The sequence below is a fragment of the Aspergillus brunneoviolaceus genome (assembly GCF_003184695.1).
Source record: "Aspergillus brunneoviolaceus CBS 621.78 unplaced genomic scaffold BO95scaffold_2, whole genome shotgun sequence".
In the NCBI taxonomy this organism is placed as follows: domain Eukaryota; kingdom Fungi; phylum Ascomycota; class Eurotiomycetes; order Eurotiales; family Aspergillaceae; genus Aspergillus; species Aspergillus brunneoviolaceus.
In genome coordinates, this window is record NW_020290732.1 from 1 (window position 1) to 21,488 (window position 21,488).

The 21,488-nt window shown below is 54.0% G+C and overlaps 6 protein-coding genes across 6 annotated transcripts; all 6 read right to left on the minus strand.

Moving 5' to 3' along the window:
- BO95DRAFT_74138 (AN1-type zinc finger protein) lies at window positions 1-1,288 on the minus strand. Its single transcript, XM_025592195.1, has one exon. It carries the CDS (start codon window positions 1,091-1,093, stop codon window positions 35-37), a length of 1,059 nt encoding a protein of 352 aa, XP_025447540.1. The 5' UTR covers window positions 1,094-1,288; the 3' UTR covers window positions 1-34.
- A 1-nt stretch (window position 1,289) lies between these two features.
- BO95DRAFT_74134 (histone deacetylase hosB) lies at window positions 1,290-5,274 on the minus strand. Its single transcript, XM_025592194.1, has one exon. The coding sequence runs from the start codon at window positions 4,906-4,908 to the stop codon at window positions 1,513-1,515; it is 3,396 nt and encodes a 1,131-aa protein (XP_025447541.1). The 5' UTR covers window positions 4,909-5,274; the 3' UTR covers window positions 1,290-1,512.
- Window positions 5,275-5,972: 698 nt separating this feature from the next.
- Window positions 5,973-6,173, minus strand: BO95DRAFT_321692 (uncharacterized protein; the record flags this gene model as incomplete). The annotated part of the gene is made up of 1 exon (XM_025581805.1): window positions 5,973-6,173. A coding segment is annotated over one exon (201 nt), but the record flags the coding sequence as incomplete, so codon positions are not given.
- Window positions 6,174-9,874: 3,701 nt separating this feature from the next.
- On the minus strand, window positions 9,875-13,026 carry BO95DRAFT_74191 (AP-2 complex subunit alpha). Its single transcript, XM_025592196.1, has 4 exons — window positions 12,445-13,026; window positions 12,027-12,361; window positions 10,056-11,968; window positions 9,875-9,997 (listed from the first exon to the last, which is right to left on the minus strand). Exons 1-4 carry the CDS (start codon window positions 12,894-12,896, stop codon window positions 9,905-9,907), a joined length of 2,793 nt encoding a protein of 930 aa, XP_025447543.1. The 5' UTR covers window positions 12,897-13,026; the 3' UTR covers window positions 9,875-9,904.
- A 1,106-nt stretch (window positions 13,027-14,132) lies between these two features.
- Window positions 14,133-15,072, minus strand: BO95DRAFT_478065 (putative copper resistance protein Crd2). Its single transcript, XM_025590015.1, has 3 exons — window positions 14,679-15,072; window positions 14,518-14,613; window positions 14,133-14,456 (listed from the first exon to the last, which is right to left on the minus strand). Exons 1-3 carry the CDS (start codon window positions 14,836-14,838, stop codon window positions 14,377-14,379), a joined length of 336 nt encoding a protein of 111 aa, XP_025447544.1. The 5' UTR covers window positions 14,839-15,072; the 3' UTR covers window positions 14,133-14,376.
- A 900-nt stretch (window positions 15,073-15,972) lies between these two features.
- Window positions 15,973-18,305, minus strand: BO95DRAFT_74219 (homeobox domain-containing protein). The gene is made up of 5 exons (XM_025592197.1): window positions 17,509-18,305; window positions 17,315-17,452; window positions 17,119-17,251; window positions 16,611-17,064; window positions 15,973-16,542 (listed from the first exon to the last, which is right to left on the minus strand). Exons 1-5 carry the CDS (start codon window positions 18,096-18,098, stop codon window positions 16,163-16,165), a joined length of 1,695 nt encoding a protein of 564 aa, XP_025447545.1. The 5' UTR covers window positions 18,099-18,305; the 3' UTR covers window positions 15,973-16,162.
- Window positions 18,306-21,488: the final 3,183 nt, after the last annotated feature.

Here is a 21,488-nt window from a genome sequence, read left to right on the forward strand (position 1 = left end):
CCCCCCAAATAAACCGAGACCCGAGACACCCAAACTAAAGAATCATCCCGGCCCCCCGCAACAAAACCAACGTATCCCCAGCGACCACCTTCTCGCCCAACGTATCGCCAAACTCCAAAAACACCCCGCCATCCACATGGAACACGCGCAGCCGCTCCTCCTCCCCAGCCACGCGGTTATTAACATTCTCAACTCCGAGCCTCCGCGCCGCATCATCCAGCACCCGCCCGACCTTCCACTTCCCATCGAACCAAAACGCCCCTGCTGCCCCTGCCCCCGCAGCCCCCGCCGCCGCCGCAGCAGCAGACCTAGTAGGCGCCGCCGCCGCCTCAACAGAAAGATACACCCTCCGCTCCGCAGGCACAGCCGCATCCCCCTTGGCCGTGCGCTTGAGGGCGTTGACCGCCATCGCGCGATTGACCGGCTTGCTTTTCTTGGTAGTCGTAGTCGTAGTCGTAGTCGTAGCCGTAGCCGTAGCCGTAGCCGTAGCCGTAGCCCCCTTATTCTTATCCCCTAGACTCTTCCCTGCATTCCCCCCACCCCCACCGCTACCCCCCGAAGCAAGCGAAGCAAAGCTGCCCCGCACCCGCGCGAACATCGACTTCAGCGTATCTTGCCCTTGCCCAGCACCCCCACCCCCCTTACCACCACTCCGGGGGAAAGGCTGGCAAGCATGCCCCTCCCGCAACCGATGCTTGAGACAATACTCCCTCCGACATTCGGGGCACCGGACGCCCGGTTCGGAGAGGGTGTGGATGAGGGTTTTGCAGGCGAGGTGGCTGCATTGGGCTGTGTTGTGGATATTTGGTTTGGTTGGGGGGGTTGAGGAGGTTGAGGCGGAGGTTGGGGTTGAGGTGGTGGTGGTGGCGCTGCTGCTGCTGCGCGCCCATTCCCCCGCGCGAGGACACTGGTGGGCGGATTCGGTGCGGTGGTCGAGGCAGAACACGCCCCTGCAGGAGGCGCAGCGGAAGGGGAGGAAGTCGAGTTGGTGGCAGTATTCCAGGTCGCAGTGGTGGCCGATGCTGTCGAGGTCGGTTTCGGGGGGTTCCCCATTGGGGGGGGTGTTGACACTGCCGCTGCCGCTGCCGGACATTCTTTCTTTCTGTAGTGGTGTGTGTCTTTGGTTGGGATTTTTGCTTTGGAAAGGGTAGGTTATGGTTTGAGTTAAGGGTGAGTGTAATGAGTGAGTAGTATAAAGGTTGGATTTGAATGAGAGATGTTATGTTTAAAAGAAGGTGGGTAAGCTGGCTGAGAAATGCAATATCACGGAGTCAAGTCAAGTGGACGATGATTAATGGTCTTCTGGCGGGTGCTGGAAGATGCACAGGGACTTGTGTCCCTGACTCAGCGTGGCGGTGCAGCAACAACATTATCTGATGGCGGAGATTAAGACGGAGATAATACTAGCAACAAAAAAAAAAGCTAAGGTCAAGGGGTATAAGTTATCACACACGTCAAAAACACTTTACGCAGTCAGGCAGATTACAGCATATGCCGAGTACAACACTGAAGTCATCCGTCCTCCGTTTGATTTCCTCTCTTTGCCTCCTTCTCCATCCCCCCGGAACTACCCGCCGACGCAAACCGAATCGGCCCCCGCGACATCAACACAGGCAACCCATTCCCCATCGGCTCGGACGCCGGTGGTAGATACAGCCTCGACTGCGGCTGCCCCGGAGTAAGAGGCGGGGACATCAGCACGGCGGATTTGTCGGAATGCGTCCAACTCCCTCCTTGGGCAGAGCCCGTCCCGGAGACCGGCGACGAGACCACCGACAATGGGGACATGACTGAAGCAGGGGCTTTAGTCTCCTGCCCGTTAAGCTGCTGCTGCTGTGGTTTGATCTCCTGCTCGGTCAGCTGCGGCTTGGCCTCCGCCTCACCCGGATGTCTATCCGCCTCACTCCACACACCTCCATCCCGACCAGCCACCTTGGCCGCAGACGCGGCAGAGCTCTTCCCTCCCACTCGCTTCGGCGATCGAGGGGGCTTGGTCGTCTTCGAAGTGACCTTGGCCCCATTCGCACGCCTGCGTTCTTCCGCGGCCCGTCGCTCGCGCGCGGCATTCTCCTCCGGGGACGGGACCTTCAATTTGATATGCAACTTGCGCACCCCGGCAGCCAGATTGTCGACATCATCGCTGGTGCTCTTGTTCTCCGCGTCCCTGCTCTCATCCTTGTTCCTGTTCTCATCCTCGCTCTCCTTCTTCTCCGGACTAGGCTGAAACTCCGGCGGCACTCGAGGCACAGGAGGTGCAGCGTACGCACCCTCACGTTGGGGCGTGCTAGAACGAGAGCCACTAGCCCTGATCGCACCAGTGGCAGCAACCGCCGCAGCCTTGGAAAGCTCTCGCGCATTGGAAGAATCGCTGCCGACCGATTCGGCCACCGCACTCTTCCTCCGTGCAGTCCGTACCACAGGTGACGTCTGCTGCCCCCGCTCCGGTGGGGCATCGATGGTCGTCCTGCGCGTGCTGCGCGCTACCGGCCGTTTCGGCATTTCAGCCTGGGGGCTGGGCGGCAATGAGGTCTTGGGCTTGCGCACTCGCAGTTTCATCCGGTTGTCCTCCGGCGGTGCAGGGGGTGCGCTATTGGCGCTGGGGGTCGCGCTGCGAGCCGCCGCCGTGGCCGCCTGCCGCTCCCGGCGCAAGCGCGATGCCTCTGCGTTCAGCTCCTCCGGCCGACAGCTGGTCGTCTGCCGATACGTCGGGATCAACACTTTAAAAAGCTCGTGGGTGGAGGTCGCCCAGCCGACCGGCGGCAAGGGCGGGGGCGCCTCGGGCTCGACACTGTAATAAGAGCCTATCGACCGGCGATCGCGCGAGGGGTTCACCACCTTAGCGGTAAAGGACTGGGTGGGTTGGAAATAGGTCGGCGCCGCTTTCTCCCGGGGTTTGACGGGCGCCAACGGCGGGTACACCAGCGCTTCCAATTCCTCAAGCATCCCCGGCGACCACCACTCGTTGTCGTAATCAGGTTGGGGTGAGACCACATCCACCGGCAGGGTGTCAGACAGGCCCAGACGATCGGTCATCTCAGATGCCAAGCGATCGATCTGCTGGTCCTCGTCGGTCTCCCTGGTCTCGCTCAGCCCCGCCAGATGGCTGAGCACGCCACTGGTCAGCGCGCGATTGCTGTAGCCGCCCTCCAGGACACTGATGACGCGCCCGTCCGTCCCCAGCCCTTCTTCGTTAGCCAGCCGCACCACATCGGCCGTGAATCTGGCGTAGAACTCGGTCGGAACGTTCACCTGATGCCGCTGCATGCCAGCCCCCTCCCACTCGCTGGCGTCAAACCCCGCCGAGAGGAAAATGGCCGCCTTGGGCGGAGGTCCATTCGCGGCGCTGGTCAGTCGCTGCGTATGTCGTCGTAGGAAGGCGCGCGCTTTCTCCAACAAGATGCTATACTTGGTCGTGTACAAGTCCCAGAATTCCTGGTTGGTCTTCCACGGCTCCAGATGAACATTCCAGATCGATTGGCCGTGGGCCTTGTCGATGCACACACTCGCATTGCGCACCTTTTCCGCGTCGCCCGCCTCGCAGGGATACGAGTTGATGTCATGCAGACTGAAGTATCCCACCATGGTTTTCTTGTGCGCCGCCGCGTTCCGGGCGGCGGTGCCGGCTTTCTGGTTCTGGTCCCAGGCGATCTCCTGCGAGCCATCCCCGTGATGCAGATCGAAGTCCAGGATCGCGGCATGAGTCAGACCATGGGCCATCGCCGCATGCGCAATGCCCACGTGAACATTGTTGATCCAACAGAACCCCGATGGGTGGCCCGAGGAGCAGTGGTGACCTGGCGGGCGGATGCAGACAAAAGCTCGCTTGGTCGGGCTCGTCCCAAGGACCGCATCGACCGCCTCCGTCACGCCTCCCAGGGCGCCTTCAAATGCCGCCAGCGACTCCGCGCAGAGATAGAGGTCCCCTTCATGAAGAGCGGGCGCGTTGTTGGCGGCAGCAGCAGCAGCGGCACCGTCCTTGCCCGCACTGCGGGGTCGAACCAGCTCCTTGCCGTTCAGGGCCAGTCGCGACTCCGCCGCATTGCACATGCTCCTCAGCTCCTCCATCCACTGCGACCCGTGCACATGGGCGACGGCGGGCGACTGCAACGACAGGGTGCGCGCGGTCCGGCGGATCTGGAAGGGCGGCACGGGCAGCTGGCGCGGATCCAGTTCGGGGTGCGGCGCGTGTCGACCGCCGGCATGCCGGCGCGCCAGGTGCACGTACGCGGCCGCGATGCCCAGCACGGTGGCTTGGATGCGCTCCGGGCGTTCGACGATGGAATTCAGGGCGGCGCGGGAGGTGCGGGGGCGCGCGAAGCGATGGCCGTAGCATGCATCGTGTAGCAGCACCAGGGTGGAGGCCTGGACGTCGGTGGACTGATGCCAATTCATCTCCTTCTGCAGGAAATCGGCTGCGATCGACGCCGCCGTGGGCAGAGAGCGCTCCGGCGCGGTGGCCGCGGGCATGCTGCTGGCGGCGGCGGTCGGCGGAGATGACCCCAAGGGCGAGGAGGAGGAGCGCCGCGACGCGGTGGTCGGACGCGGAGAGGCTGAGGTACCTCGGTTGGAGTGCAGCGACGCGGTCGATGAGCGCTTCTTCAAGCTCGGGGTGGACTTGCGGCGATCGTCCGCCAGGGAATCAGAGCTGGGGATGCGCCGAGGGGGCGGGTGCGAACGCGCGGGGGGATCGGGGGGCGATAAGCGCGACGATACACGATCGGGAGGAGATGGTGGATGCGGAGTAGCGATGATAGAGGCATCGGTTGGGGGAGTAGCAGTAATATAAGAGGATCCAGGATAAGTAGAACTTGATGTGTTTATCGCAGTTGTTTTTGTGGTGGTGTTGGTGTTATCGGACACAGTCGCAGTGAATGACGGAGGCTCCGCATCGCGTTGTGAGGGGTCCATGACGGGCCCATTGGATGATGAAGTATAACACACAAACAAAGACAGAAGATGACAATCAGAATAGGTGCCCAATGTCTGACGGGGTTGTGAGACAGAGGAAGTTTATAAGAGCGACGGTAAACGAGCAGGTGAGACAAGAGAAAGGGGAGGCGTTGTTGTTGTTGTTGTTGAAAGGGAGAAAGCGAAACAGGGAGAGGGAGAGGGAGAGGGAGAGGGAGGAGGAATGAAGGTGGTTTGTTGCTGTCTGTACCTTTGGGTTTGGTACGTTTGGATTCTCCCCTCAGGGGTTTCAAGTCCGGTGCACTGCAAGTAGAATCCATAATCCATAGTACATTCCACCCCATCAATCCACAATTTCTTTGCTTCTAATGAGGAAGTTGACAGCTGACTTCTCTCTCGTTCCCTCCCCAAACACGCAATGATCAACGAAAAATTGATTGTATTGTTTTGGTCTCTAGAAGTTTCTTTTCATTGTTTGTCGGTCTTATGCAGCCCAGCCCAGCCCAGCCCATAGACGATGAGGGGAATCTCTTGATGCAGTGTCTTAATCACCAGTCCCTCCCAAATAATATACTCCAGGGTAATATGCATAACTTCACACACTTATCACCCAAGCGTTACTTGGAGATGAAGGGTAAAAAAAAAAGCCAGATAACGCCCTGAACCCTCTTTACCTGGTGTATTCCACCAGGTTCTCAAAACGCCTGTTAAACCCCAACCCATACTCAATAAACCCTGTAACCCAAAACCACGCAGCCGCAGCAGCGCCTTGCCAGCAAAGCAAAGAAAGAAAATATCAAAACAGCCACCAACACCGATACATAACAAAGGAAAAGCAATTGCAGCAACAAAGTTTCGAAACATAGGAAAAACAGTAGTAAACGAGAGACATTCTTCTTAAACTCAATATCCCTCTAGATCGTGCGCGATCGGAAGTGGAAATGGTACCACTTGCGCCGGCGGGGCTCCAGCGAGCTCTTCTCGCTGCTGGAGCCGCCGCTGGAGGAGCCGCTGGAGCTGCCGGTGGAGCTCGTGGAGGCGCTCATCATCGACAGGCGCTTGCGCTCCTGCTTGCGCTCGTGCTTGCGGCACTTGCGCTCCGACTTGAAGCCGCGCGTGGCGTGCAGGTGGCAGAAGCATTGCATGTGGACCGTCTTGATGTCGAGGCTGGGGCAGCTGTCGCGGCTGCGCTCGGTGCAGTAGTGTTCGCCGGCGGCCTCCTCGCAGTGGCACCAGGAGTAGATGGTAAAGTATTGTTGGCACATTTTGTTGTGTGATGTGATGTGTGTGGGGTTGTAGTGGGTGTATGTGGAAAGATATAGTTCGGCGGGTGGCAGGTAGTATAGGTAGGGTTCGTCTGCTTAGCCGGAGAAAGCCTGATAGTAGACAAACACCAACCCAGAATTGCTCGCGGAGGATCGACACCAAGGTTAAATATGTCAATCAAAGAAGAAATGGGCCCGAAGAAGACACCCAAAGGTTAAAAGCCGAGACGTTCGCCGGTAAGTGCCCAAATTGAGGGTGAATAATGAGTAATCGAGTCAGGCAGTCGGTGTGGACAGCCCTGAGAGGGGGAGGGGGGAAAAAGGTCGCACTGGGCGTTCTTCGTTCTTCCCGCGGCCTTCCGGGCGTTTCTCGGAAGGGAAAGTAAGAAAAAGTGACAGTTTTGCAGTGGAGGCGGAAGTGGATATCCCGTCCAATTTGTCGGAATCGAACTTTTTTCTCAGAGAAGAGAGAGGGGTGGGGAGTTCTGTTCTTTGAATATTTTCCCGTATTCTGTGGTTTGGGAGGGTCAATCTCGGATAGACGGCCGTGATATTCGTGTTGGTGGTTGACGAGGTGTTGAGTAGTAGTGGTAATAATGTGGGAGTGACACCAAGCAAGACGAAGTATATCGAGGATCTATACTTCCACCAGTCACCAGGACGAGTTGATGTGTGTGAAGACTGAGATAGAAGATAAGACCACGAGGGGAGGAGGGGGGAGGGGGAGGGGGATGAGAGGGGGGCAGGTTCGGTATATTATATTGTCTGTCAATCGTCTTGTTCTAAAGAGGAAGAGAAAGGAGTTCTAGCCAGAAGGGGGAGAGAGGGAGGGAAAAGAGAGGATTATTATGGAGTAAAATTAGATCTCGAGTCAAGTCGGTCAACGATTCGCAATGAAGCACGTCCCCCAATGGATCTTTTATTCCCTACTGAAAAAGATCGACCCGATGAAAAGGATGACTGACTGAATGAATGGATCATGACATGGGGGGATGGAAATGTGGAGGGGCAATGGTAATCCTCAACATCATCATCATCATCATCATCATCATCATCATGGGGTTGACTGCTCAGCTGTTCTGCAGCAGTTAATGGATTGATTTGCTTTTGACGTCAGGCCCGAAGCGCTGCGGTGGAGTTACGGCGTTTAATTCCCATCAGCAGCAGCAGCAGCAGTAGCAGCAGTCATTATGCCAACAGCCACTCACCCACGAGGTACATCTGAACCTCCGGCATACGACGGAAGAGAAAGTTTAAAAAGAATAAATAAAAGATGAAAAAGAAAGCCCCAAAGAAGCCATCAAGTTCATCGTTAGGTCGCATCATCCGGGGGAAGAGTATGTAATCGACTCTTTCGGGAAGGGGGGGAAAACGACGGACCACCCACGGGAACTCCTTTTTTCCCTTGCCTTGGGACAGTACAGGTACAGTAACTAGTACATAGTAAGGGTCAAAGTAGGCGACAAAAGCCGCAAATGCCACCCCGAGTCTTGGCCGTGTGTCTGGACCGTCTGGATCTTCGATTCTTTCTAATCAGTAGGGAAGACGTGTGAAGAAAGGTCAATCGGAACCAGGGGGGAGCACACTACCGTACTGTACAATGAAGCATAATCTCAATAGAAAAAAAGCCGGCTGTTGTGAAGCGGAGGAAGTGAACATAAACATAAATTATTCAGATCTCATGTCAACTCAATTGAGCATTCCTGACAGTGGGATTCAGCATAAAATATCCGGTATCGGACCGAGCCAGAGGGGAGGGCAAGGGGGATGAATGAGTTGAGTAACAAAATGAAGCGAATTATGCATCAGGGGGAGACGTACATAGTAGTTCCCTTCCCCCTTTCCTCCCTCCGGGGGGCAGATCATTAAATTATCCATCCCTACTCCTCCGTACTTTTCCTCATAACGACGCGGACTCCGGTCTCTACGGAGTTACATTGACAGGACGGAGTAGAGGTACTGTAACTAACTATGTAGTAGCCTAGCTAACTAACTACTAACTACTCAAGAGAAGAGAGCCGACCCGACCCTTTATAGTAGATTATTCCCCCTCCCCCCCCCCCCCGGTCTAAGCGTGCATGCCATATGGGAATTTGATTTAAACCCCCTCAATTGTCAAACAGTAGTTCGACGGGAAGTTTCTCTAGCTTCTTTCTCGTGACAGCCACGAGGGAGGGAGAGACTAGTAGACAAGTAGACTATTGATTGATTAATTTTGATTAGGTGGGAATTTCGCAACAGCCGAACAACCTTTACTCAGTAAGTCAAGCTCCATCAGCCATCGGGAATAGTTGCCTGTGGAAATGAAATTGGACTGGAGCTCGAATGGAGAAAGAAAATTCAGACTAGCTTAACAAAATGGAAAAATGAAAAAAAAAAAAATGGGGAGGCCTAGCCGGTGGGAACAATATTAAATACTTAGAGTCTTAGACAGACTATTTGTTCGCTAGGTGGAAATTGTGACAATTTGAGATACATTATGGGCCCCGAACGGAGGTCGAAGCCCGAACGGGCGGGTGTGGTTTGGTTTGGTTTGGCTGGGCTTCTAGTGCGATCGGAAGAGAGCAGGAGAAGATGGACTGACTGACTGACTGATTGACTGACTGACTGATTGACTGACTGACTCTCTTTTCACCAGTCACTCACTCACTCAACTCCATCCAACTCAGCTCAGCACACCCAATTCACACTTGAAAAAGAGGAACCGAACCAACAAAAGGTTCTGGATCGTGGTCGACAGAAGGTCTCTCACGTCATGACATGAGCAGATTTTCCGGGGAAAGGGCCTCTGCTACAGTGACCAAACCACATCATCACATCATTCATTGTGACAGTACATCCAATGCAGTCAACATCATCGTTCATGCCAATTTTTTTGCCTCTTGGGGCGAATAATGCATGGATGATGACGATGAACGGGTGATCGGGCATGACGAAAGCGGTCTTCAATTCCACCGTGGACAAACCCCGGTTGTCTCCTTTGGGACCGGGTGGAGACCACACCTTCCCTAATCAGGAATCTGTCGGAGCCGATCTCCCGGTGTCACGTGTAAGCTTGGACCCGAGCGGGCCTGGTCTGCTCCAATGATCGGCGTGCAGTGAAGCTGACTCAGCTGAGCTGATGGTCGGGTCGATCAGTCGGTGACCTAATTGGATGATCCCTCCACGAACCGTGGACGGATCCCTCGTCTGTAGCCCCAGAACAGCCTTAACTGGACACCTCGACAGACACTGCATCATCGATCAGATAACATCATCGTCTGTCGACATCATATCTGACTATCCTGAACATAGAGTTTGGGAGGCGTCTCGACCTGATCAGGCTCAGCAACCGTGGACAGAGTCAATACCTATGAGTACATAGTACGATTCACAGGGCACATGAAGAAACAAACAAAAATCAGAAAAGTCAATAGGCATCAGCGTCATATCCGCCCAACTCCACTATGCGATTTACACAGACCGCCACAGCAACGCGCGTACACTTGCCCACATTACCCATCCGCTAACATCAGAAAATCGAAATTACTGCCCACATGCAAAAAGGTATATACGGTAGGTGGTCAAAAGGTCGGAACAAGTAAATACATAAGTGCCTGCGGCCATCATGGCTATGCCCGCGCCCCATCCCGGAGTGAGGAAGGACAACGGATCAGAAGTCAAGGGGAATAAGTACATTAGTTTTGATAAGGAGTAATGGACCGAACCCGGTCTTCCGATGCTCTCTCTCCCTACAATACTCCTTGTGACAGCCGTTGCTCCATCTGCTTGGCCAGTGCTTGCGGCACGGCTTCTTGCGTGGCTCGGATAGTGACTCGGTACATCTGTAATTGGTCAGTCGGTCATCGATCTTTTCTCGTTGAAGCAAAATCTAAAACTTACCTTCCGCTCATAGTTGGGCTCCAGTCGCAGAAGACAGCCCGTCTTCCCGTTGACAAACTGATAAACAGCGCAACCCACAATGTTCTTCCCGTTTGGATCGACGTTGTCCAGGATCTTCCAGCCAAATCCTTCCACCACCCGCCGAGTGAACGCTTCGCTAACATCCTTGGCCCGCGCCGCCACCGCAAAGGTATTCTGCGCCTCCAGCGGTCCTCCGCCAATCTGCCGCCACCGTTTGAAAAAGTCTTCGGCTGACAGCGCCGATGGCTCCATGAACCGATGCATCAGGATCGGCAGCTGCAGCGTGTAAGCCTGGAGTGCGCCAGCAAGGTACGAGATGCGGATCGTGGGCGCGTCCGTGAATGGCCCGTGCGATTCCACCAGCAGCGTTTGCTGCGTTTGCCCCGCCGCCGGCACAGACGGCTCGGGCAGACTTTTCGTGTCAAGCTTCAGATTCGGGGCAGCGCGGTTGTCCAACGTGGTCGTGAGGGACCCGACCGGGTACGAGGACTTGTTGGAAAGGTAGATCTTCACCACTCCCATATGACCCCGGTATTCCGATCGCAGGCCGACCTGGATCTGCGCATCCTCAAAGAGAACGCCTTCGTCGTTGAAGTATAGTTTATTGTAGCCGATATCCCAGTCGGGCGTCAGATGGGCCGCGCTGGCCATGTTAGGAGCAGCAGAGGCGCTGAGATCCAGCCCGGCCAAGTCACCAGACGCACTGGGCCCTGTAGCTGCTCCGTTCGTTCCCGTCTTGGTGCCGTTGACAATCGTGGTGAAACTGCGCTTCAGTCCCGTGTTTTGCGCCATCAGTACCTCCTTCTGGTCCGCATTGGCGTCCTTGCCGCCCACCACCCATGTCTTCTTCTCCGTCGTGCCCGCGGTTTTCTGGTGGAGACGGGAGAGCAGGATCGACGCGCGTTCGGAGAAGGGGGGCATCTCATCGCAGACTGTCCGGAGTAGATCGTCCGTGGGAAGCGTCGCCAGCGACAGATACTCAAAAGCACGCTGCTGTAATTCCGAGTCGGGAGAATGGCTGTAAAGGCGGAAAATGTGCAGAAGTTGGGGTTTGATTTCGGGGAAGAGGTTGACAAACTTGATGAATGATGACAGAATCATGGCCCGCGTGTTGTCGGTACTGGTGATCATCTTCGCCTGCAGTGCCAAAAACTGCTCGATCGGGCTCGAACCCTGACTGTCCGCAATTAGGTGGCCGAATTCCCCCAAAACATAACAGCCGATCTTCACCAAGCTCTCGTGGCAGTCGGTCTTCAGATATCCAAGGAGGTTGTGTGCCGCATAAGCCTGCAGTTCTTCGTTGTTGGTCACGATCTGAATCACTCGCTGCCATACCTCCTCGTTGACGTGGTCACCAGCCAACGACAACAGCTTGAGTGTCATGTCGATGTACCACTGGGCATCCGTGGCGTATTTCTCCGTGAGAATGGCTACCTTCAAGACCATTTCCTCTCGGATCGCATAGTCGGCCGTCTGGAGATAGCGTAACAGCTCGTTCACGATTGGGCCAGCATTAGTCGTGTCGCACATACTGTAGACTAGATCCAGACCCTTCCGCCGAACACTGATGTCCCGATCTCGCAAGGAGCCAAGAATGATACTCTGGTGCTTCTTAATGGGATCGAGGGTTTCCGCCCGAGCAGCGAAGTGCGTCAATGCTTCCAACCCCAGATAGCGAACGTTTGTCTCGCGAGACTGGATGTACTTCCCTAACCGAGCAGAGATCTGTAGCATCAGGCTATGCTCGGTGTCCAGGTGTATGAGAAGGTTGATGGCTTCGAAGAGGACCGCATTCTGGGCGTTATTTTGCTGAACGTTCTTGGGCGCATCCATAGCGGAGTTCATGATCTGCTGCAGAGATTCACGAATGATCTCACGGACATGGGTGTCGCCTGGAGTTTGGTTAGCATGAAGGGACCACGCAGCGGAATCGTTGGGATGATCACATACCTGAGGGAGGGTAGTACTGTAGCAAGCGCAGCAGTTTCACTTGGATCCACGGACATGGCACACGATAGTAGAGATAGTCGGGCGCAATATCATTGTCGACCACAATCCTTTTCAGTCTGAAAGCAGCCTTGACATAACACCCAGCGTATTCCTCCGGCTTGTCCTGGGCCAACGCCATGACCAGCGAAGTCACCGACAAAGTGACACCCATGTCGGGATCATCCATGATGGAGATTATGCGTTCCGCCCACTCGGCCTGTACAATGCCCGGGTACTTGCGATACAATCGGAGAAGGGTAAGAGCGGCCTTCTTCTTTACGAAGGCTTTGGAGGTCCTAGTCACGAGAATCAGCAACCCCGATTCGAAAATCACCAAGAATCCCTTTTCCTGCCCTGAACCACCAAGCAGTCAACTTACGGCGAAATCAGTAGCCGGTGCACATCCGTCGAGAGCGCCTCGCCCATCTCCCGTCCACCGACATTGGCCACCGCATGGAGCGCCAGACAGTTGTTCAGCTCATTGTGGTCCAGCAGGTCCTTGCGAATACTGTTGACCACCAGGTGCAGGAGTTCATGCTGCTCGTGCAGGAACAAAGTCACAGCCAGATAACCAATCTGCTTCTCGGAGTATTTGGTGGAGGAGATGAGGTTGACGGCTTCCAGGTGGCCGAAGTCGACGTCGTAGCCCTGGATGTAGACGTAGAGCAGCTTGCAGACGTATTTCTTCTTCTGGTACCCATTCAAGCTACCTCCCTTGAACTTCTGGCGGATGTTGGCCAACTCTTTGTTTACCCGCTTCTCCTCCAGCTCGCGCGCTCGTGCGTTTCGCAGGTCGGCGATGAACTGGACCAAACCCCGCATGGACGACATGGTGGGCGACAAAGCACGGGGCGAGTATTATTAGGAATAAGTAATTATAATGAGCGATGCGTGTGGATTAAATGTGCGAAGGCTAGTTAGCAATGCTGGCTTGGCTGAAAGAAGAAGACGAAAAAGAAGAAAGATTGAGACCAGTCGCTCCGTCGGTCGGTCTCGGGTCGAACGGGGTGGGCGGATTCACTGCGTCCGTTGCACGCAGTCGCCGCTGCGTGAGGGAACAATGCGGGGAGGTTCGTCGGTGTGATTTGTGATTATCCGCTCAGTATCTTCGGAGCGCATGGAACATGGCGTGGAATACCGGTGTGGAGAGCGAGCGGAGATCTGAAGGAGGAGAGGAGGAGGAGAAGGAGGGGGGCCGTAATCTGATGCGCACCAGGGGGGGTTGACAGTCGAGTCGCAAACTGGCCGAAGGAATGGAATGGTCGGGAGATAAGTAGAAACAGTAGATAGTCGTAGCAATTGGAGACACGATTGAATCGAGATTCTCTCGCTGGCTTGAAAGGAATGGTAGAAGAGAGAGAGGAGGGGAGAAAAGGTGAAGTTGTCAATCGGGGATCTTGCAGCAGCAGCAGTAGCAGCAACAGCAAGCAGCAGCAATGAGAGAGACCCTCGTCAGGAGGGAACCAAGCCGGGCCTCAGCCACTTCCGCGGCCGATCCGGCTGCGGAAAGCTGGAGGAATATTAATGCGCTGTGGCGGTGCATGCAGGGATCTTCATCGTGTGGTGATGTTAGCCAATGCTTCTAGAATTCTAGAAACATAATGGAGCCGCCTCATCTCACATTAATTTAAATTCTGACACCCAGCATCTATGATAGCCTATGAGACATCCAAATTGACTCTGCTGTATCACCATACACCCCACCTCCCGGTCCTACAGGAAGGCACTGCTGTACCGTAGGACCTATCTACTTGATGCACGAACCGTTGTGACTAGTGATTCCGGATGCAACCTTATCGGATCCCAGGGTCTGCATCCCGGCGGGGACAAGGGAGATTTTCACACCCAGATGGGCAGCCCCCCTCCCTTCCTCGGCATTTGTGCCCGTGTTCCCCCTGCCACTACGTATGATGGTCCGTGTGGATCATACTTATACTCTACTCAGTTGCTCTTCTTATCCTTATTAGTCGCTTCGACCCTTTTAAGGGCCATTTTGCATGCAGCCTACTAGCTGAGCGAGCATGAGGCGAACCCTACGTAACGCAGAAAAAAAATGAACTTCAAATAGTACTGTTTCACAGGACTCTAGCCCATTAATACCATTGTAATACAATCTCATCCTTGAGAAAAGTACCCCATGCTACTACTGCCACTACCACCCTTCATGATATAGAAAAAAAAAACGCCCCCGGTCAAACTCCAGAATGAAAACTCCAGATCCCCAAACCGTGCCATGCTATGATAAAAAAAGGCCCACCGAAGAAAGAAAAAGGCAAACTTGAAAGATCGACTCAATCAAAAGGTCAAAAGATCAAGCGCGGGTGGTGAAGTCAATCTCGTTGCTCTCAGCGGCAGCGTCCACAGCAGCGGCCTTTTCACAGGTGCAAGAAGCTGAGAGAACCCAAGTTAGCTGATGTTTCTGTAACCGCTTCTAGGTTGGCTCTGGACTTACTGGAAGATCTCTGTCCGCAGGGGCAAGCATCGCCCGAAACGGGGGTGTTTTCGCTGGGAGCACGCTCGCAGGTGCATTGGCCGGCAGGGCGGGCTCCTGATGCCATGGGGTTAGTTTCAGAAGAAAAGATACGGACTGTTGGGGGGGGGGGGAGAACATACTGCAAGAACAGCGAGGCCCAGAGACGGTGTTCTCGGACGAGGCCTTGTTGCAGGTGCAGTGGAGGGCGTTCTCCTTGCCGCAGGAGCACTTGGCCTGAGCGGCGCAGACGCAGCTACCGTCGCCGGAGGTCTTGCAGCAGGTGGAAGCAGGGTTGACCATTTTGACTATTGGTGGTGGGAGTTGAGGGTCGAGAAGACAAAAGATGGGTTTTCGAGTGAGAGTGGTAGAGAAAGTGAGGATGGACCAATGACGTCACGGGTAGGTGTCGGTTGGATTGATTTGAGGTTTGAGGCACGAAGGCGCGATCGCAGTGTTCCGAGACGAAGTGATCGTTGAGTGGAAGATTGGTAGCTTGAGTATTTGAGTATTTGAGGCTCTCGATGATGATGGTTGAATAATTCGTTGCAGGGAAACAACAATATTTATATTCAACGTCGTTCAACTATGTAGATTCCATGATTGGCAATCAGCGGCGGCTGATTGGTTGACTGACAAGAGCCTCCGTGAAGTCCCGTGACCACAGTTGCATTCGCCGATCTTTGATTCGACCGTCTACCACGGAGACAAAAATCAATCCAGCAATACAGAATGCTTGGGTTTGTAATACTCGCAAGCTGGTAGGCATTTGCCACTTAATGACCTTCAGAACGGATTCCAGTTGCTTTTACATCTCTTCTAATTGGATGACTATAATGTATCTTGAACCTGCCAGCCTGGAGGCTTTATGGCCCTGCTCATTCCTCTGTCATTGGACCAAACAATTAAGGCGATCTGTAAATACCACTGCATCTGCATGGCTGCAGCATTATTACACATTACTAAGTACGTAGTGCTCAGAAGTAAGCAATCTGGCTCCACATTAATATCAGGCCACTGGTGCATGACGTACTCAGCACCTACATGTACTCGTATAATCTGCCGCGCCCAGAGTCGTCTCAGCTCAATGTGATGGAGTGCGGACTGCGCAGTTGTGCAAGTAGTAGGCAAGAATTGATGGCAATCCAAATGATTAGACTAGAATTTAAGAGTTGTATACATACAAAACCCAGGGAAGTCACCCAAATCCAAGACAAAGGCACGACGCATGCTAAAATGAAACAATAAATAGACGCAACAGGGCTAAACGGAAGGCCCTCGCGAATAAAATCAGAAAAAAAGCAGTTTTGACGCCATGGAACGTCCGGTCCCAGCTTGGAGAAATGGGATCCGGAATGCAGTGATGAAAACCCCCTTTTTCCTTTAAAATCTTTTTGTGACGAAACCAAAACAGTAGCAAGCCAAGACGATGATTAGGATCAAGACAATATGTATATATTCCGGCAGGCGAACGAAATGCCGATATGTGCAATGCACGCCAGAGGTAATGGGAGGAGCGGTTGAAGGCAATGATTAAATAGGTATCAAGAACAAGGCAGATTATAGGGCGGCGTATGTTGAGGGAAGGATAGAAAGGATGTTTCTGAGTAGGCCATTGGTCATTGGGTTAGAGGTAGTTGGCGTATTCGAAGGTCTGGTTGCCAAATTTGGCCCTCAAAGGATCGATCAATTGCGGAGGATTGTTGATTCGGTCTTCTGCAGTGCTGACCACCGGTCCTTGGGAAACACTATTGGCTTCCGACGGAAAGGAGGCGGGAAGGCTCATGCTGGAGGCGTTGGCTTGGCTATATGGCATGGCGGCATTCATGTGGTATTGGTGGTGATCATATGAATAGGGTCGGTAGTCGGGCGCCTCCGAGACCGGGATGGATTGCATGGCGGGTATCTGCCTCCCATGTTGTTGCATATGTGCATTCATGTCAATGCCGCCAAAGGCCTTGGGTGCCGGCATGGCTAATGGGGATTGGTAGTTGTGCGCCTGCTGGTCTATCGCCATCCTCATTAGTCTCAATGCCCGATGATGTCATGGGAAAATGTGGTTGGCAAGAACTTACTATGCCCATCGACGTTATAGTGAGCTTGTTGATCCGGCTGTCCAGTCGGGGATACAGAGCCCTCGATGGCTCGCTGTTGATCATACCCTACCACCATACCGCTCGCAGACCTATTGATACCATATTCCAAGGGGCGACGACTGTATGCCATGCTCGGATGAACCAGCGGCTCGAGCCCGGGCCTTGAATATCGCCCATGGTAGTGAAGTCCATTGTGAAACGAAGCCTCGGAAAAGCTGCTGGATCTGGGGAACGGGAACGCGCCGCGGTTATGTCGGTTCATGTCGGTAAGAGGTGTATGAGCGCCCCGATTCGCCATGGCGGCTGTATGTGTATAATCATTAAAGTGTCGATCCGGTCCAGCTGAAGGGAATCCATTCGTTGTCGAGGCTGAGCTGAGGGGCGAGATCACATAATCGTCATCATTCCGAGGAATCCCATCGGTAAGCAGCATCTTTAAATCGTTAGTATCCTTGCCATAAGTGAATGTAAATTGGGGAGACGCAACAGGTGCCTCTGAGGTTGTTCTGTGATCAAATGGCGTCCGTAGCACTTGGGTTGTATCGAAGTCATCGGGCAATGCTCTGGATTTAAGGATTCGCTCCCGGTCGTTGCTTGTGAGTCGCTTGAGCTTCGCCCGTCTGCATGGAAAGTGTCAGCCTCACAGCTGCATGATGATGAAGCTCAGGTGTGGCGGTGTATACCTGTTCTGGAACCAAACTTGAACTTGCCGTGGCGTCAAGCCGGGAATCTCTTTGGACAACCGTTCTCGGTGGGCAGCATCAGGGTGTGCTTGACGGGTGAATTCACTCATCAAGAAGCGGGTTTGATTATGGGTCAGTCTGCCGTTTTTTGTTAGCAACACGGCGAATACGGTCCATATCTATGACTTGCGCACCGGAATCTCTTCATCTTCTTCTTGTCGTGCTTATCTGGTGACTGTTTCTTGTCGCCATTTTCGGACGACGCAGCTCCTTCATCCGATGAAACCATTGCGGCATCTCCATCTCCTTTCTCCTTGTCATGCGCTTCTTCAAGTTTGAACTCGGGTGTTGTCTCTTTTGCATTCTGTGAAACGTCGGCTCCTTCAGCAGGTGGATGGTGAGGTCCGCTCTGGTTGATTTTCTCCTGTCCCATCTGAACCAATGACTCCGTTTCCGTGCCTGTGTTGTGGTTCACTAAGCTATTATGGGGATTTGTGCCCCCAATGGGCCTAACTGGGCTAGATGAGCCGGCGGCAGCAATAGCTGGAAAGGCATTCTCAGCCTTAATCACAGCGGGCTGCATGTCGGCCGAAGGCGTCTTTGTAGGCTCGCCTTCTCTCTCCCACGGCCCGGGCAATTTAGACGGGATAGCCCTCGGCTTCGGTACGATTTGCTCGCTGCTATTCCAAGAAGCTGTCGACCAATGGTTGGTGATGCCGGGAAGATGTGAAGTAGAAGGTGGTGATAATGAGGACAACCAAACACAGGGCCCGCTGATTGACATGGTAGCAGAGGATGTGGACCAGTATAGAAAGAACAATTGTTATGCTGAAGGTAGAAGAGATCAGGCGTACTGCAGCGACGAACGCAGATATAGACTGACTCTAACTTGCAAACCAGATGCCAGACCAGGGATGACAGAGTGGGTCTGCACGAGCTGTCGGGGCGCTTGCTGAAGATGCACCGGATCTCCGAGGACGGGTCGAAGACACGAAGGAAAAGAGGAGTAAATGGCAAGTTCTTTGCGTGTGAGACGCAGCAAGTAGTCGACACACAGCAGCGTGGACTTTGGACGGCGGGCAAGCGACAGCAAATGAACGACAGCGCTACCCTAGTAATGATCTCCCCCTTGACTTACACTCCGGGGCGATAAAGGAGATTCTCGGCCTCCGCTAGGACCACTGACGAACGGCAAGAAATGAAAGGTCGATCCCTTTGCTGGGTCCAGGATTCAACCGGAGAGGGGGTGGATTGTTACCGGACAGTGGGTAGGAAGGTTATAGAAGAGATTAAACGGTGCCTAGCCCAAGCGGGTAACGAATGCACGATCTCGGGCAGTGGAAATAACGGAGGACGTTAAAATGCAGGCCCTGATCACCTCCGGCCAGTGCGAGAGATCCACTTTCAGGTTGGCCACCGCAAGCACAAAACCGTGCTAGTAATGCAGCAGCGCACACGATGGGCAAGCTCCTTCCACGAACGAGTGAGGGGAGGCTGAGAGGACGAAAGAGAGAGGAGGGGGGAGGGGGAAGGGGGGCAAGGGACGAATAATCTTCAGGTCCTCGTACAGGGTGCTATAACAAACGATAGGTAGATGCCAGCTGCTAACGCGGAGAACAAACTCAAAAGAATGAGGGAAATGAAACTAAGACCGACAGGAACGAGCGTAAGAAAACAGGAAATTAAATGGAACGGGCCACAGCTTGAAGGTTCGGTACACGGAGATCCCAGACCATCCTACGATTGTCAACTAGACCTCCGGAGGCGTAGCGCCTACTGAGCCATCCAGGATCAGGACCGGAGTGACAATGAAGGTGGGAACGAGGGTGAAAGTGGGAATTCAAAACGGGCTGGGGAGAACCGGGGGATGCTACCACAATGGATAGGAGGAGGATCTAATTCAGGCTGGCTGCTGTCGACGTCGTAGTATCTTCTCGGGGGGGGGGGGGGGTCGACTAGTCAGCAACCACAGCAATGACAGCAGCAGTTGTAACCGTAGTTGGAACACTTGCTGGAGAACGTCGTCATCAGACACGGTCCTGACCAACGAAGGAGCCTGAGGTGACCACGCTCCGAGGCACCAATGGCCCGTAAAATAGCACACCGCAAGACAAGCGTTGACTGGGATTTCGGCTTACAAGTGAGGAGCAGGAGTTCGATATCAATGAAGGCAATACGTGGTGGGAGGTGGTGCAGTGACTATGAGAATAGAATTGGTAGATGGGAATGGCCCAGAGTGTAGAAAGTATCCATGTAGAGTGCCAAATTTGACGGACACTGTAAAGTGGCAAGGTGAAGGGTCGAGCCGGGGACGTTCCCTACAGGCGTGATATGCGGAAGAGGGACTGACAGCCCTGCGGACGAATGAAGCAGAGGGTCATGGAAGAGCGTGGCTCTTCAGGTCCAACGGGAGAGCAAATCGCCTCAGAGCTCACGCAGGGTATGAATGAGGCGGGAAGAACAATCGTCAACCGTTCCTACGCCATTCATGTCCCGCGCTCCTCATTGATTGTAAAATTTCCGACGTGGAACCGGCGCCCGCAACCTCTGCATCGCATCGTGCGGGTCATTCAGAGTCTGGGACAGGTCGTTCCTAGTGCCGAATCCACCGGTCATCCTGGTCGTCAGCCAACCGCAGGAGGAAAGGGTCGAATAGACCCTGGTTATCGACCTGGCTCATCCAGTCACAGTGTGCCGTCTTCTCCTTGCGACAGTAAAGATGGCAATCGGCGGTACGCACCATGTGGAAGTGCTGCCGACAGCACTAGTCGGGCGTTGGCTGCTCCATAACCCGCCGGACACCGGGCATGGATCGACTCATCGAGACACAGGAAGGGAGGGGGGCCATTAGGTTAGGGAGCCACTTGGCGATATCCCCACCCACCTTAGCCACCATGGCACCAACAGTCCGGTGGTGTGAAACAATTGACACGTGAGAAACAGCGAGAGGGGGCAACCAGCAAGCAACCTGAGGAGCTAGCCAGGGGAACCTTAGACAGGGGCTACTATCACGGAGAATGGAGTGGGAGATTGACTGCATTAAAGGGAGTTTGAGCGGATCGAGATCCCCCCTCCATGGCCTCTTCAGCGTGAACAATACGCAATGAATCTAATCAATGTCAAATCGTATAAGACCGAGAGGAAATTAGACTGTCATCTTGTCATGAAAAGAAAATACCGCGGCTCTGGAGGGGAAGAAAAAAAAACCTCGAGGTGGAGACGGGGCGACAAACCGTCCATCGGGTCATCGCATCTTGGGTACGATCCAGCAAAAATACTGGTTGAAGCGATAACCTTACCAGACTGTCATCTCAGGTACCGGTCAGAAAGTGTACCGGGCTTTTTTTTTTCTCGACGGGCGTTCGTATTTTTAATGTGTGTGTGTGTGTGTGTGTGTGTGTGCTCTCTAAAAGTCAGGAAGTGCATTTCCGCCCGGTCTCCACCGAGCCAGGCGGGCAGGGCGGAAAAAGACACCGAGGTTGCCATCATCATCATCATCATCATTTTGACTCTCATGATGATATCTTCGTTCTGTAGCTGCTTGTAGCGTCATTGCCAGACAGGTTGATTCCTGTCACATCGAGAGTTGACGAGTAACGACCAAGGGGGAGGGGGGAGCTAGTAGTTTGGCAGTACTCCAGACTCCTCGGTACTTCGTACTGGATGACGGTATGGTGGGTGCCATGGTATCTATTCCAGGAGAAGAGGAGGTTGTCGGAGGAGGGGGAAGGGGGGCAACGATTTCCAGCCTCTAAGACTTCTTGTATGTATGTCCCTTAGCCCAAGAAGGCTTAGAGAGAGGGCAAGCGGTAAAATGTCCAGGTCAGACAGGGTTTTGCGGAGAAAGATAAATGCAGAACGGACGCCGAGTTTTCAAGCCTCTCGCGGCCGAAGCAACTGGAGAAGGAGAACTTGGAAGGAAAAGGTACCGGCTAGACTCCAGTTAGTGCAGTTAGTGTGGTTAGTAGCGGGTTAGCGTCCTCGCTAGTCTTTAGACCGAGGCTGCTGTCGGTTTAGTCATCCACTTAGTGACCCCAAAGCAAAACAAGTCAGGACAGTCAGGGCCACCAGGCGGACCATGCACACTGCACCAGAACTGTACCTGTACGTACTGTACCGAGTCAACTACAGAGACCATTTCAATTCACTGAACTCCTAAATCAAGCTTGACGCT